Raw genomic sequence first — 25,643 nt, forward strand, 5'->3', positions numbered from 1 at the left:
ATGCGGCATCGCATACTAATTGATTATTATTATTATTCTTGAATCGGCTAACTTAGGACCGCAATAAACATCTTATTCATTTTTTTCTTTCGATTCCCTTTCTTCCCGATAATTCTTCATTCTTTCTCCACGTTTTCGCTTTCTTCACTCCATTTGTAGTCGTATTTCTTTTTCGGTTTGTCCTGAGTTCCTTGTTTTCTAAAATAATATTTCTATTTACGATTATTTCTTCCGCGATATTTAGATCCCTTGTATCCTTTAAAGCTTCTTTAAACCGGTTGTGTTTTTAGTATTTGGATTATAGACAAAATTAAAAATTCTTTTAATCGTTCTTTTTTTCCGTTTCGAAAAGATGTCCAAAAAACTTCAGTCTTCGTTTCTTTTTAACATCTGAAAGTGTGTCATTAAATTTATAAAGTTCTTCATTTTTTCTAATCCTCCACTTATTCTCTTCAATTTTGACTATCTTATTCATACATAATTACTCCGAGGCGTACAAAGATTCAGGTGTAATTCCTGTATTATATGCCTAATTTTTGTTTTTCTAGAAATTGATTTTTTATAGTACAAATCCTTGGTTAAGTCGAACGCAATACTATCTTTAAGTTTATTCCATTCTTTATATAAATCTTTGGGTTTAATTATTTCAATTAGATATTTAAATCTATTCGCGTATTAAATTTTCCATAACCGGTTTTTGAAGTCTTTGGAACGTTTTTAATATTTGTCATAAATTTAGTTTTTTTGAAAAGAAATTTGTAAACCTGTTTTTTCAGCTATCATTTTTAAAAGATTAATTTGAATTTCTGCTGTTTTAATATCCGGGGAAAAATTTGCTACGCTAATTTTTATTTTTATTATATGTATTGCATAATATTTTTTAACAATACGAACATTTTGAAAATTCCTATACGTTTATATTTTAAATATTTTGTCCGGCAAACTAAAAGATCTAGGAAAATTACGTAAAGTTAATATAAAAAGATTTATTTTTTACTACCTTGTCGTTTTTTTATTTAAAAACCCTGGAAAATTGATAGGTAAACCTTCCAGTATGTACTTCACTCCACCCTATGTTAAAGGAAACTATCGCACTTCTTTGGCCGACTTTCATAAAAGTTTAATAGCGTAAATTTTAAAAGATGATTACTTTTAAATACATCCTATTTGTATATTTTAAGCAAATTAGAGCCCAGCATACGAACATACAAATATATATTTACAGAGTTAGGTTTTTTTTGCAGCTATGGTCCCAGGAGCACTCGGAAAATAGTAAAATGTAAAAAGAACCGGGTATTCAAAATTTGTACTTATTAAAACAGTTTATCTTATAGTATATTTTGTATTTGTATAATTCAAATAGAAAAGTAAAAACATCGCACATTTGTACCAAATTTGAACGAAAAATCAACGTAAATTTCTTCTTTTTTTAAATTTAAGATAGAAAATCATTCTGGGAAGTTTTTTCCAGTTCTATTAATATTTTGTGACATAAAATAATATTTATTTGGGCGACTTGTCCCGGTGCGAATACGGATGGTGTCTCGATTCTACAAGGATGAAAAGAAAACAACCGAACGCGAAGTAATAGCGAGCTGCATCCCCTGTTGCAGAAACTCATATCTCACGTCGTGTAATAAAATTTTAATTTACAGTTATCCTACGACCGATCTGGACTTATGTTGTGGAGTTCTGGGGGGGACAGCATGTAATAATAGTAACGTAGATATATACTACCGCTTCCAAAACAAGGAAACGAGAACGATTGCTGAGGCGCCACGGTTTACGCGGAACGATGAGATTCATAAATATCTGGAGCTTCCGACGGTTCGTGAGGTTGTGAGGCAACACAGTATGAAATACCAACAACGTTAGAAAATCACGTCAACCGCTTAGCGATCGATCTGCTTTGTAACAGAAGGGACGTCCGATGGTTGAACCGTCTCGATGCGCTCGACTTAGGGGCAACTGAATGACAGTTTGCAGTTACTATCGCCAAATGTAGCGGTGTTATTGTTGTTACTTCTTTATTTACAATTTTTTTGTTTGCAGTTACAATTTTTGGTCTTTCCTCGACTAGCTATCGCTTGATTATTTGTTTCTTTTTTTGTCGACTTTTATTTGTTAGTCGTCTGTTTTTATGGACTATGAAGCGTTGGCAGATTGATTTTTTACTATTGAACTTTAAGATTATTATTGCTTACCGATAACTTATTACGGGAGTCCTTAAGAACTCCCCTATTGTGCGCTTATTATTATCAAACGATTTACGTACTTACGGTTCCACTTAGAGCCGATTGTAAATACATTAGTTACGGGAAAAATATTTACTTCGAATACTTTTTAATTCGTTTATCTTAGTTCAGATTTTGGGAAACTGAATCGATAGGATTTTATTATATACATATATTTATTTAAGAATTGCTGTTAATTCAAATAAAATTTAATTCTGGTTAAGAAAAAAGAAGAAACCTGAAATTGAATTGATATAATTTTTTAAATAACCTAAAAATAAAAATTAAAACTTGTTTTTTTAAAAAATTTATTTAGAATTCATTTATGCAATAGAAAACACAACGTTTAAATTTTGAGAGAATGAGAAAAACATTGTCTTTACGTCCTTTTATTTGACTTATATAAAATTATCAGACCGTATAACGTCGACAAATAATACGGTGGAGTCTATGTACAGTTAACGTACGTTAAAATATTAACCATTACCTTCAATCAAATTTCAGGTCGTTTCAGTTATTTTTTCGGTGATAATGAACCTCTAAAATATATCTGTGTGTATAGTATCTATGTTATAGTATCGAAATGATTTTTTAATAGCACTAGACGATCGATTTATGTATCTGTTTTATATATTAAACATTTCCCTGTGGTTTACTTGTGTATTAATAATTCTCTAAATTAAATTTATTTTTTGTATCAGACTTCATCACAATCGGACAATTATTAAACGAGTAATTGAATTATGCAAGTATATTGACGTATCGTTAATCATAGTATCCGATAACCTGGTTATCCTTCGGTTTATTATGTAACAGGTTCCCTGTACCAGTAAATGTTTCGTATCGTACATCTTTTGTTCGGTTTCGATTTTACTATAGTTAGTTAAAATACCCCTTAATACGTGCTATAAATATAAATTTCTTTTCAACAACCGTAAGCAAATTCTTAAGTACAAAAATTTACCACTTAAATTACCGATAAACATTTGTACGGTTAAAAATTCCTTGAACCTTTTTTAAAAAATGTAAAAATATACAAAAACTATTTTTAAATAATTTTATGATAATTGCGTGTAGATAGTTGATATAATTGTAAGAAATATATATATACTTATATAGAAGTGTTCATAAACTGCGGGAACCCGTATAACTTTTCAGCTGTAAAAAACAAAAATTAATCGATCATTCCTATGTTGAAACGATCTACTTTTTCGGTACGAGACCAACATATCTTCAAGCCTGCATTGTGTTCGTGGAGAGGTTAACTAAAAACCTTAAACTGAAACAGTAAGGTTGTGTCATATCGTTATTTTTTTTTGGAAAATTGACAAAAACATCTGGAAACGATAATTCTTTCCAATATTACGGCCGTTTAATAATTTTTACGGCCTTTTAAACTTTTTTTTTTAACCTCCGGGTCCACCGTTCAGGCATGCTTCAGAGGATGAGATGAATGATTTGTAGCGCGTGTGAAAATGCCATTCCTGACTGGGATTCGAACCCGGGACTTCCAGATGAAAGGCCGAGACGCTATCACTCCCGCCACGGCCTTTTAAACTTTTTTTTTCCTGTTTAGCCTCCTGTAACTACCGTTTAGATAATATTTCAGAGGATGAATGAGGATGATATGTATGAGTGGGAATGAAGTGTAATCTTGTACATTCTCAGTTCGACCATACCTGAGATGTGTGGTTAATTGAAACCCGACCGCCAAAGAACACCGGTATCCACGATCTAGTATTCAAGTCCGTGTAAAAATAGCTGGCTTTACTAGGACTTGAACGCTGGAACTTTCGACTTCCAAATCAGCTGATTTGGGAAGACGCGTTCACCACTAGACCAACCCGGTGGACGGCCTTTTAAACTGGCTTCAGTATCCCCAACCAAGTAGTGATTCATAACCGAAAAATATTTTTTTTTGAGGTGGGAACATTTAGTAAATTTTGTTTTGTTTTTTTCAGTTTTTTTTATTGTCGAGTAGTTATTTAAAAGACGCTGTAGACCGCTTTTGAAACTAATTACGACGGCCCTAGGGCTTAGAGTACGGTGGTATTATACGGCAAAGAAATTGGATCCTTTTGTGGGGGGAGCATTTGCTAAATATCATTTTTCTTTGTTGAAAAGTTATTTAAGATTTGCTTTATTTTGTTAACACCTGTATATATGTATAGTATTCCACAACACGAATAGCGTATTAAGGTTTTATCGTAATTGTACAAATTCAGTTTTGAAGTTTTTAAAAATAATAGTTTCTTCGCTAATAATGTAAAAGTAATTTTTGAATCGGTTTAGACAAGTTCTAATTAATTTCTCTTATTTTTTAACTATTCCTAATATCGCTAATAGATTGTATTTAAAAAGTATAATTTTTGATCGTTTTAAAATGGAAAAGTAGCAGTGCTTTTAAAGAACAATCGGTGGAAGTAAGTTATGTATTTTATACGAGTAAAAATCGTAATTTCTGGATATGTTTTGACTCCGTTTTATTTACGTTAATAACAAAATTGTTTTATTATTTTAACAACCGTCTTGAACAACGCGCTACAAAAAAATGAATCTTATTTTTTTTTTAAATACGGGAAGTGAGAATTTTTATTTTCACGGATAAGTTGAATTTACGGGGATTTATTATTATAATCGTATGAAGAGAATCGTGATACTAATTCGATATTTTATCTTGCCCGTCTTATTTTACTCGGTGTGGTTTCTGCGGTTTCCTTTTTAAAACTAATTTTTTTATAGGCAGTATTAATCTGTTTACAGAAATATCTATCGACTTATTTACATATTATTTATTTTACTCGTATATTATAATAAATAGTGTTATATTTATGTTCATTAATACAATAATATTTTTTTTTAAATGCTTAAATCTACTGTATTACTTTCACATATTTTATTTAAAGCCATAATTTGAGTAAAAAAATAAAACCTGTAAAATTGAACCGTTACAAATTTGTAGTTAAAAAAAATCAAATCCATTAATTTGAAGCCTGTATTTTTTTTTAATAATAATTTTATTAAAATTGTGAATTAAAAAAAAAAAAATTCATCTCGTTAATAATTTTTATTAAAACTCAGAAATACTATTTCATATGATTTTTACATTTGTTTTATCCGTCTAACATGCTTCGTAAATTCGATTTAAAAAATTAAAAAGAAACATCTGTTGTGTAATGTATGATAAAATATTGTATTTTTTTCAGTACTCTTTATGTTCATTAAAACCTTAGTTTCATTTATTACTGCAATACTAATAATTTTTTTGAAAAGATGGTACTTTTTTCCTCCACTTATTATACTAAAACGATTTTTGTTTTTAAGATAAAACCATTTTTATTAAAAACGACAAAACGCAACATCAACTTAACGACCGTTCAAAAGATCATTTGAGGTGTTAAATCGTTTAGACAATTTGTCAGTTTATAAGATTGTAAAGTATACAATGTTTTGAATATATCCGACAAATTTAAAAAAAAAAAATTATCTCAATAATCTAAATTTGAAGATTTAATTAGTATTTTATTAATTTTGTTTAACTAATTACTTGTTATTCTATATCGAGAAAAGGTTGTAATTTTGCTACTTGTTAAAACAAATATAAAAATAATAAAATAAAAATTAATAATTTTAAAATCGTAATTAAAAAAAATTGTAACTTTTCTGGTGGAAATGATTTGATTCTATCGCTTTAAAAAAAAAAAAGAGTAAAGTTAATGCAAAACAAGTTTTTATTTTAAATACGAATGTGTTGAAATATATTAATCCATTAATTATGCGTGTAGTCTTATTAATATTAGTCGCAGTTGAATGTTCAGTCGTGTAAATTAAAGTTTAAAAAATTTATATTCTAAGTGCGAGTCTCTCTCAGCCCTGTCTTTTATGGGGCTTAAAAGTTTTATTTATCGGCTGAATTATTTAACTTAAACAATTCTAACCGATTTGATGCAATGATATTTCGACAAGGCTAAAAATTCACGTTACAAAGAAAAATGCTCGGGGGTCGAAAACTCGAAAATCAGGTTGAAGCAGGATACATTATACAGCCGGATATTTGTGTCGAATTTTAACTGTTTTGGTCAACGATTTTCACAGATTTAGGCAAAAACAGTTTAGAATAATACGTTGAATAAACCTCCACCCCAAAATCCGATCGGCTTGCGAAAACTACCGTTCTCCTTTTTTTTAATTACGTCCGAAATTTAATGTCATCGTAGGCAGAAATATTTTCAACCGTTCCAAAGAATTAATCACCTTCTGTAAATTTCTATAATTTTTATTTTTAGACTGAAGATGTCTTAAAATGTCGGACGTTTGCAAAAATCGCGATATCCAAAATTTTATAAAACAAACCTGTCGCAGAAGTAGTAGAACTGTAGAGGAATATAAAAATATACTTATTTAAACCGATCACCTATCGACTCGTTACAACGTAGCGTGTGTTCTACTTCCTATGTCTGATGGTAAAAGTATCAGGATTTGCTTGTAAACTTACGTTAGTTTATCGCGTTTGCCCATCGTACTTTATAATTGCCTATCCGTAAACTTATATATTCAGAACGTATAAAAACGTTTAAAATAAATTTTTTATTTCTGTTTTAAACAGGAGATAAGACCTATCCCCGAAATAATCAAGGAAACGAATAGTTTTACGAGCGTAATTATTGAAATATACATTCTAACACGCGTACATTAAGTGAATTTTTTTTTAATCAAAATAGAACAGATCTTGGAGTAGTATTTGTGACGAAATTCCGAGCGATTTTTAGGAATGTTTCGAAAGTTGTCCAAAAGTAGATCTTTTAAGGTAGATGCTAATTTATCTATAACAAGTTGTATATTGCTTAGCGGTATTATAAAATCGTGTAACTTTTACAACGGCTGCATTCCATCTAATTTTTTTTTTTACTTTTATTTTATCGTGCTTAAAATTACTTTATTATCGTTAAACATTCACGAATGAGTTTATACGTGTTAAGCTAATATTAGATCAGTCGAATTAGTACTAATAATATTAATTATTATTATCCTTATCGTATGTTAATAGTTATTTGTTAAGATAAATTATCGTCGTTTATTACTATTTATATCATTATCGGTTGTACAGACGTGTACGATATAGGAGCATCGCTTAACGGCAATATGTTTTATGCACCTTACATTCTTTTAATACCCTTCGACGCTCCTTGTTTGTTTCTCTTCGTTGCGCTACCGCCGCTTTACTGCATTCCACTTAAAAATATTCTAAGCTACTAATAGGTTTCTTGTTAACTATAGGTCGACCAGGTGTCCACACCGCATGCGGTGGTACTAACATTCGTGAATGTACTTTGCTACATTTTGATTGTGATTTTACTTTTGCTAGATTTTTACTGCTGTTTTTATTTATCGATCGTTTCTTCTTTTTAAATTGTTGTTACTGTTTCTGTTTTTTCTCTCTCTTCTTCATCGCTGTACCAATTTTTAATTTAAAAAGGGAAAAAAGGATATATTGGTCGAACATTCTTTTCCTAAATTAAGGCGGTAAATCGGTTCCAATCTCCACAGCGCTAACAAAAGTAGAACACCGCTAATAAATGAAGAGAAAAAACAAACTAAAATTGATTCTTTCTTTTTTCAAAATAAGAAGGTCGTTAGGAAAAATAAAACATCAGATTTTTCACTTAACGAAGTCCCCTTCCAATTCGATACGTTTAGACCGATGGACCTTCCAACGTTTTAGTACTCTCAAAATAATACGATTTGTCCAATTCCAAAATAAACGGTTATATCGCGTTTGACCTCATCATTTAAAGTGAATCTTCGTCCAGCGAGCCGTTTCTAAAGGTTTGGGAAGAGGAAATATTCTCTGAAAACCAAATCCTGCAAATGTGAAAGTATCTCGAGCCTTGTTCCTGGAGTTTTGCGCCGACCTGAGACGTGTATGTAAGTCTTCATGAAAAAGCGCTATCTATCGAATTTTAAACGTTATTTAATGACTTTTTTTTAATAAAATGAACTCTTACGAAGGTAAAAACTCAATGTAGAATGAAATCGATCTTCGTGTTATTTAATTTTTTAGAGCTGAAATTGACTTAATTAATTTTTTAAAACTATAATTTTTAATTGTGACGTACCAGTGCGGTTTTTACAGCGCTTGAAAACATGCTTCATGTTTTCAGGACAGTAAAACGTTATCGCACTGAAAACAGATAAGTTTTAAGTGGAGTAAAGCGTTTTTGGTGTATATGAATTTAGATTCAGTTATTCTACTTAAGGAAAAATTAATATTTACGGACGATGTCCTAAATTACCGAACTAACTTAAGGGTTTTATTTTTTAAGCTGGTTTTATTTTCCGTTCGGGAAATTATTTTTTGCCGATGTTATCTTTTATAATATTATTAATAATATTCACTGGAATTGCGTCGATTGTTTTCAGTAAGTAGCGATGTGCGTTGCTGCACTACTCTGTCTCATTTTCTCCTATTAACGCTCGCTTTATATTTCGGCTAATAAATTTGAAGCTTAATAATAATAGCAAAATATCAAAGGTAATCTTATTCAATTATTTCCCACCCTTTCTTTTGTTTTCGCCAACTACGGACCAGGTTTTCTTATAGCGACCCTCTCCTTTATCTGCCAATATCTTTTAAGTCTCACACTAGACTTTTTCCTGGATTTTTTTTTTTAGAGATTCTTCCTAATAGAAAACCTGCATTTCTTCCTTATCGATTAATTCTCGATTATTATTTATTTAAAAATTTGGCCTAAGAAAAGCCAATCATTTGTGTTTAATTCTTTAAATTTCTGGTATAGCATTTGGTGGAGGGAGGCGTGTATATTTATATATATTTATTTATTTATACAGGCGGGTAACCGTGAAGTGTATCGTGCTCTTTTGGACAAAATATTTTCCTTAAATTTTTTTTTGTTGATTTCTTGTAAAATTCCTGGATCGGGTGGATCATTGTCAAACATTCTTCAGCGTACTGCACTTCTAGACGAGTAATCGATTTCAAAAATCTTAATTTTGCTAATTTGATACTTTTGATAATTTTTTATTTTTAAGCTGACAGATAGCCTAGCCTAACTCGCTTCAACGCATTTGTGTGAGTAACGCTAAAAATAATTTTGAAAAACCGTCTTCTTTTTAAATACGCCTGACATCTTGATTTTCCGTTTTGTTATCATTGTTTGCATTTCATAATATTTAGTCGGTTATTCTGTTTCAGATTATGTATTTCGTTTGAAAAATAGAAAAAATAACACTTCGGTATAAAACGCCTAAATCAAATGATGACGGTGAAAACAAAATTTGGAATCGGTAGTTAACAGGTGGTACCTTTAACATTTTTTACGTTTTTCACGTAAGTAGAGGTTAAAAAAAATAATTATAAAATCATAAATTTGTTGTGATCGGTACAAAATAATAAATTTTATGATCGTATGAAGGACGGGTGGGTTATACTATTCCATGGATAAAAAAAGGAATTGCTCCAACATTAGCCCGGTCAAGATAAACCACGATAAAACCTAATCAGAGTAGCATCACAGAATAGATAATTAGTTATAAAGTAAAAAATAAAATAAAATAGATTAATGTGATTCATATATTAATGGTTCATATATTAATCGTAAAGTAATGTAATTGTGAGTATATGAAGATCTCAAATATAAAAAATACTTCACAGTTCAAAAGGCGTTAATGAAAATCTCACGTTAACGGAAAATTACATCGGGAAATAAAAAAATCACCACCGATCTTTTATTTTTCTTATCGTGAACCGAATCTGTAAGATTAAAATTTATCGGGTACGACTTAAAACGACTTATAATATTGATTTTTCTTATTTCTCCCTTTTTTTTACATAGAAATTAATATTCGTGAATGTTTTAAACAATTTTTCTGGTTGTAATTAAGAATTGAATGCCTGCACGAAACCTAAATTATAATAGATAATTTGCATGCATAAGGGTTTACTTGCAAGCCCCCCTCCGATGGTGGTCTTCATACCATTTTATTTTCAAGGTTCCTTGATTACGTAATTAATTGTGTTTATATCTATAGAAAAAAACAATTAACTTAAAAATTTTAAAGCGTTATTGTGAAACGTTATCGTAAAATTTACGTTTTTTAAATATTTAATATTCTACTATATTACCGACTACCCGCGGCTTCGCACGCGCACATGAGGTGTAGCTAAGCTAAGCCTTGAGATAAGCTAAGTCTTTTGACGTGTGAAGCCTTCTAGGCAACTCTAGATGCTACGTGGAATTCAGGTTGCGGGTTTTCTTGTTATCTATATGTTTCTTTGTAAAAAAAACGAAAGAAAATACAAAAAAAGATTGTGGAAATTGGTGCAGTAGTTATGCATGATCTAGTAATAAACAAACTTTCAGATTTACGTATTAGTACGATACTATCTACAGGGCGTGCCTACAGCACGCCTCCGGGCGGGTTTCCCTGACAATCCTGGTATCTCGGAACGGGATTATTAGGTGTCCAAAACTGATTACCTCTTGTGTAAAAATATTTTTTTTTTGAATGATGAAAACTGATATAACAAAAGTTAAATTAGAAATGTAACTCTAGAAATTTATACTAAGGAATCGGGATTCTCCGTTAGCGATCGGTACATTACGGTACCACCTTTTGGTTATAGTTCATTAATGAAGAAAAACAATTACTTAAATAAGTAATTAAAAAATGTGTAAAAAAATCTAAAACACCACTATTAAATTAAACGTAATAAAACGTGTAAAATAACTTTTTACATTTTAGTGCGTCTAATTTAATTGTGGTATTTAAATTTCTTTTTCACGTATTTTCTTTCTACTTTTTAACGTATTTAATATAAGAGTGGTTTTTAAAAAGTTTTTTTTATAATTTTTTTATTTTCTACTTTTTAGTCTTCATAAGTTTATACTTTACAGCTGCGCTAGCGCACAGGTTTGAGCGTATTTAGCGAAAGATCGGATCGGTACGGTGGGTGAGTGCAATCAAAACACGGGGCTAAAAGATTTAATTTCTAGATAACCAAGATAAGGTCGATCATAAGTTAGCGCTCGACCTGCTGATTCGCACACGCCGTTTGAATCGTGGAAATCGGACGAGTGGTTGTTGAGATATTACGGTGGCACCCTCTCCCCAATTTCCGAACTGCGCCCCGGGGGCACTTGAAAATATTATCATCCTTGGGGTACCACTGAAAACGGGTGGAGCTTATCATGGGAGGGTCCAAAAGGTTTTATAGCGCTACGACCGACAGTTTTCGAGATATTTGCGATTTTAGTCCGAAAATTCGGATCCGGTTAAAATGTAACAAATTTTCCCAAAATTTCGATGTATATATCGCATATATATATCGATACATAATAATATAAGATGTATACATCTGACCACCACGACATGTAATAACGAATCGGGATTTTCCGCTACTGATCGGTACATTCAGGTGCTAAACTAAGAGGAGCGCGCACGCGCACGTACACACACACACACATACAAATGCCGTTAATAGAGTAGAATGTACTGGATGTTGCATTTTCTTTTTTCCTGTTAATTGTCAATCCATTTTTACCGAAGATTTATTTTAAAAATAGTTACATCTTATATTTTTCGTATGCTTAAACTGTGCTCCAGTTTAACGGCCGGGGAAGTTACACTGGAAACCGGAGTCGGTAGATACATTTATAAATTATTCATTTTTTAAAAACAACCTTTTAAAAGCGGTCTTCGGTTAACCGGGTTTGTTTTCTTGTAGATAACTTTTCGAATTATCAAAACCTTTTTACGACGTTTAATTTAATACTTATATAATTCCGAACATTGTTTTTAATAGTCACTCAAAGACAGATAGTATAATATCTGACATCAAATAAATAGATTAATTCGTAATGATTTGTTTTTTCAATTTTCGGTTAACGAAATGAAATATTAGAACTATCGAATAACGGGTTAAGGAAAATTTTTACATAAAATTAGATTTTCATCTTAGTTAGTAAATGTTATTTTAATAATATATATTTTGAGGTCTAATCCTTTTTTTGGACGGTTTTACCCCTTTTTCTTTTTTCTCTTGTATCCGTGTTCGGAATTTCTTTGTTTGTTTAATTTTTTTTCTAACTCATTCTGTTGAACAAGACCTTTCCGCAAGAACCCGGGTTCTACTACCAAACGAAATAAAAACGATTTTTAGCGAATAATTTATTTAAATAATCGTAAACATTTTCTGGTATTTTGTTAGTCTTTATTTATCAATCTGTTTTCTAAAATATTTTTTTTTTTTTTTAATAAAAAATAAGATCTTTTTAGGAGGTTTAGGTATCAGAAATTATTTGATATCTTAATTTTTCAACTCGATTTAAAACGGACAAATTTTACCGAGAAAGTTTTTAAAATATTCGAATTTTGTTGTAGTCTAATACGTTATACGGAGAAGTATTGTACTCCTAAGCATTTCGTAATAATTGCTCTAGAAAAGATGTAAATCAATTTTTTTGTGAAATTTTTAACACGAATATAATCTTTTTTTAATAATCGTTTTAATTCGAGAACAATTTATCTTATGTTAGTTGTCGTACTGAATTTTTTGTCGAAGAAATAACCGTGTGTTAAATTGAATAAATTAAGTATCTTGTACGTAAATATTTTTACTTAGAAGTAATATTGGCTATATATAGAAAATAAATTATTAGTAACGTAATTATTATTGTTACTACTACTTTATTATTTGTATTTTTTTTTTAATCTTTTTTTAAATAACATTATTATATTAGAGTTATGTGAAGATTAATAAGTGTTTATTTTTCAAAAGGTATCTTTTGCCGGTAGTTTAGTTTAAAGAGTACGTGAATTGAGAGCACGATCGGGAATAAGATTGTTTTAAAAACAAAAATAAAATAAAATAAAAATAAAAATCCGACGTTGAAAAAGAAGCAAAAATTTTACCAGTTAGGATGCTTTTAACTATATCTATCTCTTTTCACTCGATACACGGGATGGATGTCTGAAGAGTGCACTAATCTTGTTACGTGCGCGTATTCGAGTGCGTGTGTGTTTGTGTACGCCGATGCTGTGCGCGGTTCGGTTAAGAACTAAAAGAGACGGCAAAAGTAATGTTTGCTTACCATCTGGATACGGAATCGAATAATGCGGGCGCACGATCGGGTCGCTCGATTTTTAAAATTTAATAACTTATTCCGATTATGATTATTTTAATTTTTATAATCGATTATCAAATCGATATCGTACCGTTACGATTATACAGAAGCTTAAAACGTTTTTCATAGTGTATCTGTGTCGACCGGATGAGGTGAATTATATAGTATAGGAGTACACGGCGGGGGGGCTCGGATGAGGACGAAGGTATCTTACATTCCTCATGTCAGGTCGACTCGGTCCGATTAATTATAGCAAATCCACCGGCATTGACCATTCTCGGTGAATACAATAATACAATACAACACAATACAATACAATACGCGATCAAAGAACCGACCGCATTACGTACATTTTAAAATCCAAAACTCCGTACGACCATCCCCCTCTCTTTTTTTCTACCGTACACTATCTTTATTTCCCATCCTTCCATTAAATTTTCCTTATCGATATAAAAATATCGTTACTCTAATCTACTTTTTTTAAGAGAGGAAGAACTTCTCGTATTAGAATTTAGATCGGGCTACCTGGCTTATTTTATCAGAACAAATATTTATAAATATTTCACCTAATCTATCGTAAAGTAAGTCGAGTAGAGCGCTTAAACGAACAATTTTTCAACTTAATTCGTTGAAGAATTTCCTTCCTTTTTTTGCACTTCATAACCGTTCGTGATAAGACCTATTCTGTGACCACAAAGATTCTACAATATGTAAAATAGCATCGTCGATTAAATTAATCGATTATCCTATCGCTTTATCGGACAGCCGATGTTTCGTCTTTCGACCGCCCGCCATTCCCTATATTCGGTTACCCTATTCTAAATCGTTAGATCGATGTGCTACTTTACGAAAAATCTCATTTATTCTTAAAACGTTTAATTCTTCTCGAATAGATTCATTCGCCTGGCTATCGAATATAGAATATCCGGCAACAATCTGTAAAAATTTATTTCTATAGATTCCTTCGATTATTCGATAAAAGTATCCTACAATCGTATCCGTAAAGAATTACCGCTAGAATCTTTTTTTTTCTTAACTTTGTTTCTCTCCATTTTACTTATCGTTTATCAATAAGTTTATTAAGTCTCCTCAGCCATCGATTTATGTTATTATCATAGCAGTATTATCCGTAGACGTCCAAGATAATTCAATTTCTTGTTTCATGATATAATTTTATCTATAACTACGAGAGCCGTTTAGAAAGTTTCTGACTTGACAAATAAACAAAATTTTTCAGAACTTTTTTTCAGCTTAACTCACCTTGCTATTCGATACATTTAGATCTACGACTCTTCAGATTTTTAATACCCTAAGTATAATGCGATTTGTCCATCTGAAAAATCTCAGCATCGACCGTATCATTCGAAAGTAAATGTACAGCGAGTCGTTTTCTCATTTTTCGAAAAAGAAAATAATCGACGGTAACTAAATCCGGCATGTACGGAAACGCTTCGAAATGTAGGTGTGGGTCGCGGAGTTTTGCAACAAGAACCGAAACGTGTAAGCAGACTCAATACGGAGGTAAAAGAGCACTTTCTTTTTGTCTATGAGGACATTTAGTGAGCCGAATAGCACCCTTCAATCGGTCCAGTAGTAAAGCGTAATATTGACCGCGATTTATAACTTTTTCCAAATAGTCTGTGATCACCGCTTCACTAGAATCCCAAAAAACTGTAACCGTGATTTCTTCTCCAGATGGAACCGTTTTCGCTTTTTTTTGACGCACTTTCACTTACGTCTACCCTTTTTTGGGCTGCTGTTCGATCACTAATAAATCGTCAAGAGTCTCAGTAGGATCGCAGCTCAATAAGTATAAACACCCTCGAGAAGTCTTCAGAATGGGTTTTCGGGCGACTGTAAACAAACGCGGCACTTATCAAGCGGAAAGTTTTTTTATACCCAAAATGTCGTGGATACAGTGTGTCGAGATATTTGCGATGTCACCAGGCTCGCGTACGTCCAGTCAGCGGTCGTTTAATACTGAACGTTATCATTTTTGTTACGATTTTGTCGACGTTCTTCATCTTGAATGGATGTAGGAGCATTTAAATTCACCTACTCACTTTTTTCTCGTCGAAAACGAGGAGGAAGAATCTTTTAAAGTGAAAGCTAACTTTTATATGTCCGTCGGGTTAAAATTTTAAAAAAAGCACTTTATAACAGCTCAAATTTCAATTTTATCCGTTTTTTCAGAAAATGTCAAAAGTTGTTTACGTTACTCAATAGCCGTAAACGAGCGATTAAACGCACGCGTCTGAAACTTCGTAACACCCCACCTTAATCGTCATACTTGACATATATCGTAGCCATTTGGTCATACTTGCGCCATCTCTGTGTCACGCCGAGAACGTTTCGAACGCTACGAAAGCCCTACTACGTACGACTTAGTGTATGATTGTTATCTGTAATTTAGTTCTCGTAGGCTTTATTCCGACAAACTCCATAACTTAGTTTTCATCAACGGCTATATGAAAATACCAAACTACGTGAACAATTTAAATTCTTGTTTGTTCGCTTTCTAGATTATTATCTGAATTTGCAGGTCTTATGATCTTATAGGTGGTGCATGTAATTTTTTTTAAATTTTATTTAGTAACTTGTTTCCATTAAACTTTTTTTTACGTTTTACCTCATCAGTGGGTATTTTATCGAATAAAAATTTTCACGCGTTATGATGCACTCGGTTCAAATATTAAGTTTTTTTTTTTAGAGTCACATTCCAGGGTATTTCTTCTAGAATATGAGTGTTGTTCGTCTGAAGAAAACGTTTAAAACCTAAATAGATGCGTACTCTAATAAATCGTCTTTAAGTTGATTTTATATTTTCTAATTCTCTTATTTGCTGACCGCTTAGTATAATTAATGCGTATAATTAAGGTATAGGAACACTTGAATAAATCTTCTAAAGCTAAACATAGAGAAATGAGTTTAACAAACGAACGTACCTCGAAAAAAACTGTTTTTTAGTATCAAAACCACCACACCCCAACCGCTCAGGGGTCCTCTTAAGAGGGAAAACTCAAAATTTTTAAACGGAAAAGGTAGTATTACGATACATTATTTTAAAGAGCTTTGTAAAACAAAATTTTGATGTAAAAGATTCGGGTTACGACTACCCTTACCAAAATAAAGGCTATTTAATTTTTTCACTTCTACTTTCAAAAGTAACCTGAAGTATATTCCATATCGAAAAATGAATCGTTTCGAGGAGGGAGTATTTGCCAAATTTAATTTTTTTGTTCAACGGTCAAAAAATTATTTGTTGCGGTTTGGGTCGCCGTACTTTGGTAACTCATATTTATTTGTACAATTACAACGTTCAATAACAGTTCAAATGTTCAATAATAATTCAGTTATTTTTTCCAAAACAGAATTAGAAACGCTTATTTTATATCCTTTGAGAAGTATTATTTACTGATCGATAAATATTTATTACTATTTTTTCAATGAATTTATTTATTTATTATTTGTTTTATTAATTCATTATTATTTACGTGTTTTACGTACTAATTCCACAACTGAAAATAACTTTTTAACAATCGGGGAAGTGATCGTCTAATTTTAGATTGCAAGTAAACGGTTCTTGAACGGTTTCTTAATTTTCAGTTAACGAATTAAGTTGTATTTTGTATGTTAAATTATATTCTTCGTAATGTATTATTCCTTTATACCACACCTTCTATAGTTTATGCGTATTCCTCTAACGATTAAAATACTAAGAATATTTTATCGCTGTAATAAAACTTCGCTATTATTATTCTTATTAAATCTATGGATTTATCAGTATAAAGTAAAGTAAAAGTACTAAATACGATTAATTAATTATATTTAAGTTAATTTATGTTATTATCTTTAATTGTTTTATTTTTATAAAATTCATATTATTGCGTTATATTAATTATGATTGTGGTATCGATTTTTGCTAATAAAATTACGATCGGGAAGTTTAATAATTCAGTTTTGTAGCCTACTGTTATTTAATTAATGGTATAAAATATGATATTTACATTTTATTATTGTAATTAATATTATTTATTATAATTATTATTAATTTCATTGTTGTAATTTGTGTATTATTGTTTGTAAGTATTTATATATGTTTTCAGTTTAAGATTTATTGATTTCGTGATTTCATATTTATAGTGTTTTTAACAGCGTTTGTATGAAATTAAATAAGGTTTAGACGTAGTGTACTAGGTCGATCAAATATAAACCGGACTTTTCTTATTGACTTTATTATCGGTACAGAATAGAAATACCAAACATATTTATCGCTTTTCTACGTATTCTTCCTGAAGTTGTACATATTTTTCCTAACATGCGGGGGATGTGTGACTGACTCCCTTCAGAAAAACGTCTGATGATGGTCGCGAGCCAATTGTCCATAAACTCCTCCACTTTGTTGTCGTTCTGGAATCGATATCTTTCCAGTGCCTCCCTCAGACGAATCGTACGGGGGATAATTCTACTGTTTTCCTGTAAATTTCGACCAGTTTATCCCGATACTAACGGCTGTGTAATGCCTGGCGTTGTCATGAAGGAGATTCACATCTCTGATCGACTAACGGTACTTTTTCTTCCTATAGGAGGCTTTCACTTTGTCCAAGAGCTGGTAGTATTACGTGACACTTACTGAGGGGCGTTCGTGAAAAAACTTGACGAGCGGTTCGCCTTCCCGTGGCAAAAGACGGTTGTAAAGGTTTTTCGAGGTGACGGAAGCCTTTTTTTCCTTTACAGTGCAAGGATCTCCACTCCTACGCCGCTCGCAGATTTCGACTCGGTAGTGTAGTGATACAGTTCTATCTCATTGCAAGTGAGTAATCGATAAAAAGATTTTTTTTTTCTTCAAAATCGATTCAGGTCGGGGAGTCTTTAACAAATTTCCTACCGGGCCTGTTTCTGATTCGTGTAAAAGGTATTGCGACCTACTCGCATAGAATTTCTGAACCCGATATGTTTTGTGATAATTTCCTTGATGGATACCGGTATCCGAAGCGATTTCATCGATCGTAAGCAGCCGATTATATTCAATAAGGTCGCATCGAGCGAACGTTGTCATTCACTTGTCCTTAAACGCAAATCGTGACTCATTTTCTACAGCTTCATTCCTTCCTTTAAATCGGTTGACTCGGCTTGGTAGCAGGCTCGAACATGTGACGACGTCATATCCCCGGACTGCGCACGCATTCTATTCGGAAAGAATGACGCCCTCATTCGTGAGAAAACTTCACGATAATACTTTACCCGACCGAGGATGAACCTCTTGCTCTGACTTGTCGCTACTGACTAGAGACGCGAATGCCGAGGCGCTCCTTCCTTTTCTCACACCTCCACCGCCAATATCTCTCCTTGTCGGCCCAGTCGTGTTCGTACAATAGCCGTGAAGACAAAAGTCTGGTATATTTGACTGGCCTATATGTTTATAATTAGCACTGGCCGAAATCGGTAGATAAATAGCCCTATTATTTTAATAAATTGTGTCGTTTATTAGGTCATGTCACTTTTTAAAACGGTAATAAAAAAATATTTTATATGTTTGGTTACGTACGTTATAATAATTTGGTAACGCTGGACGATAACACACTTAAAAAATAATATCCAGCCGGGTTTTTTCAGCCATCGGATATAGAAAATAGTGTATCCGGACAGGCGTGTAGGCAGACCCTCACAAATCATCCCGATACAAAAGATACGGATATTTTTCCGTCTCCGATTCGACTGCAATAGATGTCTGACAAAACTCATAATAAATTACCGGGAAGGTAAAGTTCAAGGAAATGGAAAGAGGTGGACGATGATAAAAGAGCAATTCCAGGTACATTTCAAAATCCTCGGGCCGTAGCCGGAATAGTGGGTTATGTAGAAGCGTTCAGCCGATCTAAATAGGGTAATAAAGTAAATAAAGTTTGTATTATACGATAAATTGAAGTAATTAGAATTAAATTAATGTATATGATTATATTAAATGAATTGAGTTTATCTAATTAAAAAGGTGGAAAATTTTATATTAACATTTGATTTTATAAAAATAGTATAGACTCTTTGATCCCTTTTTTGTAAATTTTACAGAAGTTGTTGAAAATTACAATTATTAATGGCGATACTGATCGCATCACCTCTTTGTATGTTGATCGGAGAATAAATTACTTTTATCGGTTATTCCTGTATTACGATGTAATATTTGAGTAAACTATTTGAGAATAAAATCTTAATATTTCTTTTGCTTAGATTTTAATTTAGAGATATCATTTTTTAATTTTAATAGTTCGATAAATGTTTTGTTAATTTTTTTCATTGAACTTGTTGCAGGAAGAAATGTGCGTATGTGTTTCTCCAGATGCTTTAAGCGGTAACGAATCTTCCAGTTCAGAATCCCCTGCTCCACCTTCGTCAGATAATGTCTCTTCGCCTACAGGTAATTTTATTTCGTTAATTATTTACTTCTTTTTCGTTTTCTAAACTATTTATCGTAAAGTTTTGTCGGATTTTTTTTTGTATGTATTGATGAGATGATCACTCTACTCTTTGATTATTTTTCAAAATATAACATTTAATATAATATTTAATATCATTAGAGAGTCTTTAGAGTGTGAGATGTAAATTATATAGGTATACATGTATACATTATATAGGTATGTGTGAGTTTTTAGTAACCTAGGTCCGATAGTTCTGATTATTAACATACTCGCCGAAATTACGCTTCATCAGGGAAAACAGTTAATCTAAAATGCCGATGTTACCTCTAATAAAGTTTTTGAACCGTTGACAGTAGTGAACACTTTTAGCGTAATCGGCATTAGCTCGTGAAAACCCTGTATTCGGTAAGCCAATGCTAGACGCAGACTGGCGATACTGAAATGTGCTGGCAATAAACAGTTCTTCCCGCAACAGCTATAGTCGTAACAACTTCTTCCGCATTGTTTTACCCGTCACACACTAATATATGCATTTTCACAAAATATGCATTTAGTATTAACTCTTGAGTGATGGGGCCTCTTTTAAGTCGAACACCCTGTTTGATTAAACGAGATGTATTCATAAAAGGCTGAGGGTGGAATAATTTGGAAGTGTGACTAATGCGGTAGTACATTCTTAGAATGACATCGTTTACTATGACTCATTCTACCTAAAAAAAAAAAAAATTTATTACGTTAATATGCGTTAATTAATAGCCTTTATTAATGAATCATAATCCGTATAGTCATTTTATTATATTACTGTGGAATAACCCAAACCGGAGAATAATTTTTGTTCTGTCTTTCACGGAATACCATTGCGAGTTTGGTCTTTTGTTTTATCCCAACTTTTTCCTATACAGACGTATATTATTTTTAATTGATATGTTATTTTTTGTGTACGGTTAATAATTTATTTTTAATTTTTAAAAAAATGTATTTTAGTTCTATAAATCATCCTAACAATTCTTTCTATATTTGTATTCACCTTTAACTTTCGAAGAAGAAATATTACTATTATAAAATCATATAAAATATTTTAGGTGTAGAATAGAGAATCAGGGACAGTTGTAGCGCTCCTCATATCTGATATGATATTTATGTAACTTTGCTAAGCAGTTGGCTAAACGGGAAGCTGCAACATATATCTTTTGTTGTTTCTACGATATGAAGATCCTAAGGACCGTTCCACAGACAGGTTTTTTTACTATAAAAAGGAAAGGTATCACAAGTAAATTCGATTAATGTTTTGCATATTCTAGTCTTTCTTCAGCCGTAAGACAGACCTATACCGTACGGTGAAGAGTGATCCTCTGACCTGTCCCGGTTCCATTGCCTTCAGAAATATGGAGTTCAGAAAAAACGTTGACGATGAAGAAGGCTTGGTGATTTAGAAAATAATAAAGACGAGAATATAGATTTCCAGGTTTAGATCAATGATCTTTACAGAATTACTTGAGCCGAACTTAACGATCCGGTTCCCGATGTTAATTTGTCTAAAATGCCGTTCAAGAGTTACCGGCTTCAAGATTGAGGGCTGGAACCTCCTCGAAAGTGGTGCTAAGATATGGTTTTTCCTTGTTAGGTCGCAAGAAATTCAACAGCTGTTCTACTTGAAAAATAATAATTTGTAGTGCACTACAGTGATGCGAATGCTTTATTGGATTTAGTAGGACGGCATCAAAATCGTACTTGTTGGAATATAGATACGAAAGCTAATGAAGGATTTGGACTTTGACAAGTGTTCATAAGTACCTAGGTGTTTTGTTTGATGATAAGTTGCTGTTTAGTAACCATATTAAGCAAGTTGCGGCGGACGCTGTCTGTGATGCACAAGCTTAGAAGGATTGCTCGGAAAGACTACGGGCTGTCGGGCCGCCAAATGTACTTGGTGTACCGAGGCGTCTTCGAAAGTATGATCGCATACGCGGCGCCGGTTTGGGCGCATAGGTTGGAAAGGAATAGAGCACTACTTCAAAATTTAAGGAGTGCCCAGCGCAGAGCCATGATAGTATGCACTGGTTTATTTAAAACAACCTCCTACGAGGCTACTACTGTATTGGGAAAGGCTCTCCCAATCGATTTAGTGGTGAAAATTCGGGCAGTCATGTGGAAGTTGCGAAGAGGTCGGGAGGCCGAGGCATTTGGGATGCGGTTTCGAGCCGGGCCAGAACCGGATCGGAACGGTGATCACAATGCACCGGAGCTAAATTTCGTCCAGTTGCCCATCTCCCGTCTGCGGAAAAGGCTACAAAGCCTCGCGATGGAGGCATGGCAGCTTGAATGGCACACCACGACTAAGGGTAGATCCTTGTATAATTTTATACAGGATTTGGGGGGATGGTATGTCTCGAGTTCCTTTTTAAGGGCGTCGGGTGCCCAGGTGCTCACGAACCATGTGAATCTAAACCAGTATCTGTTTCGGTTTCGCCTGGTGGCTGATGAGTTGTGTGTCTGCGGGGAGGTCCAGTCTAATGTACATATGATGTACGACTGCCCGGCCCTTAGGGGGGCCAGAGACCGCGCCACCCTGGAACTTAGAGGTCAGGGGGAAACCTGGCCGCTCACAAGCGGCGAGGCAGTGTGGCGAGAGCCGCACTGTCGGACCGTGTGGGAGTTCCTCGATGAGGTTGCTATGTTCAACCGTCATCGGTAAATTTAAGGGATTCTTAAATGTAATTGCATTTGGACTCCTAAAGCTTTGCTGCTGGAAACCAACCTTGGTAATAGGGCTGGCCATCAGCCAAATCAGTTCCAAGCGCTGTTAAATGGTGGACAGGTACTAGCTGGCATACAGCGACCGAGGCGTGGCAGCCAAAATTGCTGTCTTTAAATTTTTGACGTATAGTTTTAATTTGTACAAGGGGTGCGCCTCCCCGATTTAGTTTTATGTTTGACAAGTGAGCGATTGGGACACTTCAGCGGGTGCTGTATGGCGCCCTGCTTGATTCGCTCACGCACGTTAGGTAGCTCACTAGGAGCTTTTAGGATTTGGGTCGCTAAACCGTTTTGAGGCTCAGTACCCGTTCTTGGCACGGAACATTTGGTCTATGCTCTAGGGCGACCGAATGGGGTGGTGGTGGGAGAAATGCCAGTTAACCAAATTGATAAGTGTTTGAATGAACACTAGTAAGAACAACACGGATATCTTTTCAAGATGGTTGTTGAATTATTCCTGGGCAAAAATAAAGCTGAGAACTGTATAGAATCGGCGAGTGAACTTGAAAACTGTAAAAAACTGGGATCTATAAATATACACATTTTGCATTCACATTTAGATTTTTTCTACGTAACCTTGGCGATGTAAGCGATGAGCACGGAGAATGCTTTTAGCAGGATATGTCGACAAAGGAAACACGATATCGGGGAAATGGAGTCGGAATATGCTTGCCGATTACTTCTGAAGTCTGAAAGGAACGTCAGCGGCTGAATATAGGAGAAACCAAAGAATAGAAGATTTTATATAAGGTTACATCTCTTTAAAAAAATCAGGTTTTCTTTAAGTCCGTGTTACTAAAAAACCCTGTCCTCCATTCAATTTAAAATAAGCGCAAATATTCTTTAAGGTACACCTTATTGAATGCTCCTGCCAAAAAGTCATTTTTTATTTTTTTTTAAACCACTGCATTTCGTCGTTTGAGGTGCAGCAGGTTTTGCTAACGTCGAGGAGCGGGTATACTTAGTAAATAGGTAATTTAAAGATTGAAAACGTGTTTAAATGGACGAGTTCGGGTACGTTCAATTCACAATCGATTTGAAAGTTTTAATTTTTGTCTTGAAAGTTTAAAGGTACATTCATTATGTTTTTGTCTTGAGGCGGATTCCTTGCACTACATCTTCGGTCATCCGGCTAATGTTTCTGTTACAATATAGATCGCCTATAATCTTTATTAATTTTTTCATTCGCTCTTCTTTGCACCTTCTTGCATTATATTCATCGATCTTTTTCTCATATATGAATCGACCTGTTGACTTTTTTGCGTTTAAATAATTCTGATTAATCTTCTACTTTCAATTATTCTTCATTCCGTTTTTGTACCTAATTTTTTGCGATCTCCTTGCCCGCAGTTTTCATTTTTCAGTCTTTTATTGTCAGTTTTCCTTAGAGTTTTGTTTTCTTTCCGTATCTTCGGTATACAGACATAATCCACTCTCCGCATGGATTATGTACCGATCAGAATAAAAGTTTTATTTATACTTGTAATTTAGTGAAAAAAAAAAAGGCACGTTATATCGAGTGTTTAAATGCAGTTACCTTCGGTGTTGTAAAGAACTTTTATTTTTATAAAATCCTTGATTTCTGTAAATGTAATTATTATTTTATTATTGGTTTGAATTACAGTAAATTAAATTCTATCTCGACTTTCACTCTTTCCCCCATCCCCTCCCAACTACTCTTAACCTCAACTTTTCTTATTTTTAAACCTACTTAAATAATTTACATCGAGAATATTAACGTAATATCTTGTTTTAAATACCAGGTATTATCGGAGTAAATATGAAAACCCGTGTTAAATTTACGTAATAAAAAAAAAATAATGAAAGCTTCATAATTTTGCCGATCTTATTTTTGTACAACGAAGTACGATATGTTAGATTTAGATTTTAAAAAAATTGATGTCGAATCGAAACATTTTCAAAGGTTCATTAAAAAAAAATGGTACATTTGTAAATTTTTAATTTAATAATAATTCATTTTGCCGTCGTAATGCATATCGTATAAACATAGTTATAAAATTCTTAGAATTTATTTCCTTCTTTTATACTTAATATACTTTCTTTCTTTCTCCTGTTTAGCCTCCGGTAACTACCGTTCAGATAATACTTCAGAGGATGAATGAGAATGATATGTATGAGTGTAAATGAAGTGTGTAATCTTGTACGGTCTCAGTTCGACCGTTCCTGAGATGTGTGGTTAATTGAAAACCCAACCGCCACAAAGAACACCGGTATCCACGATCTAGTATTCAAATCCGTGTAAAAATAATTGAATTGACTAGGACTTGAACGCTGGAACTCTCGAATTTCAAATAAGCTGATTTGGGAAGACGCGCGTTCATCACTAGACCAACCCGGCGAATTACTTAAAAATATACTACAGATTAACTTATTACCACCAGAAATTAAAACGCGTTAGAAAAGCTTTCGTTATACCTGTAGAACGATTAAAAATTCTGCGTAAAACGTGTTAAACAGTTCTTACGTGTCCTTTATAGTTTTATTTTTATCGGCGTGAAAAGGTTAAAAATAACGCACATTTTCAAAAATGGAAATTTTTGACGGTTAAAATTAACCGACTTATCCTTTTCGCTAGTACCGACTGAATTTTAAAAAAATTAAATATCTATGACACTTTTTTTAAAAGTAGCGCATTCCGGGTTTTTATGGGCATTTTGTTTTACATTTAGTATTGTTTTAATCGTCATTGCGACCCAAATAATCGTTAACTATAACGATCGGTTTGAAACTATTTTATGAAATAAAAAGTAGCCCGTAGAACATAATTCTCTCGTCTTACTGCACTCAGTTACAGTTACATCCTGTTGCAAGTAGCAAAATATGGATTTCACTTTCTTAGTATGTAGAATATCAAATATTTAATAATAGATGAAACAAATTTAAATTAATAATTATCATAACGTAAATAAATATTTTATAAATACAGTTTACTCCTGGGTGATATCGATCTTACGGTACGGTGTAGGTTATATGATAAACTATACCGTATATATAGTTATATGGTAACTTGTAAAGTTAATAGTAAAATTTGTTAAATTTCTTGTGTTCGATTTGCCAATTATTGTAACAAA

At 32.9% G+C, this 25,643-nt stretch overlaps 1 protein-coding gene across 1 annotated transcript in view; it reads left to right on the top strand.

Moving 5' to 3' along the window:
- bs (serum response factor blistered) overlaps window positions 1-25,643 on the top strand; it is a 339,616-nt gene that overhangs the window by 246,891 nt on the left and 67,082 nt on the right. Inside the window, exon 3 of the mRNA XM_075371351.1 lies at window positions 19,688-19,793. Coding sequence (XP_075227466.1) covers window positions 19,688-19,793 — 106 coding nt within the window. The remainder of the gene's footprint in view (window positions 1-19,687; window positions 19,794-25,643) is intronic.

Source organism: Lycorma delicatula, chromosome 7, assembly GCF_047948215.1.
Source record: "Lycorma delicatula isolate Av1 chromosome 7, ASM4794821v1, whole genome shotgun sequence".
Lineage (NCBI taxonomy): Eukaryota > Metazoa > Arthropoda > Insecta > Hemiptera > Fulgoridae > Lycorma > Lycorma delicatula.